The sequence below is a fragment of the Zeus faber genome, assembly GCF_960531495.2.
Source record: "Zeus faber genome assembly, chromosome: 12".
Classification (NCBI taxonomy): Eukaryota; Metazoa; Chordata; class Actinopteri; order Zeiformes; family Zeidae; genus Zeus; species Zeus faber.
The window spans coordinates 16,570,378-16,571,885 of record NC_137196.1 but is presented as its reverse complement, the minus strand read 5'-3'; the positions used below and the strand labels follow the sequence as shown (position 1 = coordinate 16,571,885).

Genomic DNA, 1,508 nt, shown 5'->3' with positions numbered 1-1,508 from the left:
GGTGGGTGGCTGGGGGTGGACCCGAGCAATTCACACATATCTCTTCGTGCATTTTTAGCAGCTTGAAGCCGGGGAGTGAAATCCGGACAGGTTGTTATAGCTACGCAGCCCACGGGGGTCCGTTTAAAAAAAAAAAAAAAAAAAAAAAAAAAAAAAAACACCGACCCTCCCTCCCTCCCTCCCTCCCTCCCTCCTTCAAAACTACATTATATATCACGGGCGTCCCTAATAGCAGCGGGTCCCAATGAGCTCCAAAAAACACACATCTTGAAATGTGTCCATGCTTGTGTGTGTGAGAGAGAGAGAGAGAGAGGGAGAGAGAGGGAGAGAGGGAGAGAGAGAGGGAGAGGGGGAGAGAGAGAGAGAGAGAGGGAACAGTGTAATTAGAGGGTTTTTTTTCCCCCCCTTTGGCAAAAAGTTTCTGATTGGGTCCGAAAACTTTTAATTTTTTCGGTGTCACGGGTTAGTGCTGAGCTTCACCTGGTGCAGGTTGCTGGGATCCAGTGTGCAGGTTGCTGGGATCCAGTGTGCAGGTTGCTGGGATCCAGTGTGCAGGTTGCTGGGATCCAGTGTGCAGGTTGCTGGGGTCCGGTGTGCATGTCAGGGTTTTTTTTTTAAGTGGAGGTCATTTTTTTTTTTTTTTTTTTTTTTCTTTTTCTTTTTGCGAAAGTTGTATTATTATTTTTTTTTATTTTATTTTTTTTTTAAGGATGTTATACCTGGGATGTTTCCTCCTGCTCAGTGGGCTCGCGCGCGTCATGGCAAGTTATCCCATTTGGTGGTAAGTTTCATTTCATTTTTATAAACATTTGAAAAAAAAAATATATATGCACATATATTAAAAGTGTGTCGATTCTGTCGAGACGGCCCGTGTTATTCGATATTTTTGGGAGTTTCAACAGGGGATATGCGACTCACCGCGATTGTCAAACTCCGCTTCTGTGTCGTGATGTTTCGTGTCGTGGCGGCTCCTCGAGAAGCGCAGCCGCTTGCCTCGCTTTGCGGGCGCGCGGAAATCGTCCGAACGGGGAGAAAAGGAAAACGATTCCAAAGCAAGGACAGAGCTGAAAAGCCATAGAACAGAACTTTTCAAGACGTCAGAATCGCATTCGATTTATCACTGCCAAGCGTATCTATTATCACAAAATGATATTGGGTAATAACGTCAAATAATAAATATTTCCTTTATTAAAGAGTGCAATTTGATTCGGAAGCGTTAAGGCCAGTCAGCTGCAGGTGCAAATCCTTTTTTTTTTTTTGACTGCGCGCGCACGTGTGTGTGTGTGTGTGTGTGTGTGTGTGTGTGTGTGTGTGTGTGTGTGTGTTTGCGTGCGTCCGTGCGTGCGTGCGTGTGCGTGTGTGTGCGTGTGTGTGTGTGTGTGGTGAGGTACGTCAGAGCTGCACGTTGGCAGACCTCTTTAAAATATTTCATGCTGTTATTTTTGGATTATCATCAGGACTGCTTGTATCTTGGATAATTGTCCCTATTGTCTATTGTGGAGAATAAT

The 1,508-nt window shown here is 45.0% G+C and overlaps 1 protein-coding gene across 1 annotated transcript in view; it reads left to right on the top strand.

The window, feature by feature from the left end:
- Positions 1 to 710: 710 nt before the first annotated feature.
- wnt3a (wingless-type MMTV integration site family, member 3A) overlaps positions 711 to 1,508 on the top strand; it is a gene marked incomplete at both ends in the record, with an annotated part of 11,404 nt that continues 10,606 nt past the window's right edge. Inside the window, one exon of the mRNA XM_080010309.1 lies at positions 711 to 781. Within this exon, the coding sequence (XP_079866435.1) occupies positions 711 to 781 (71 nt within the window). The remainder of the gene's footprint in view (positions 782 to 1,508) is intronic.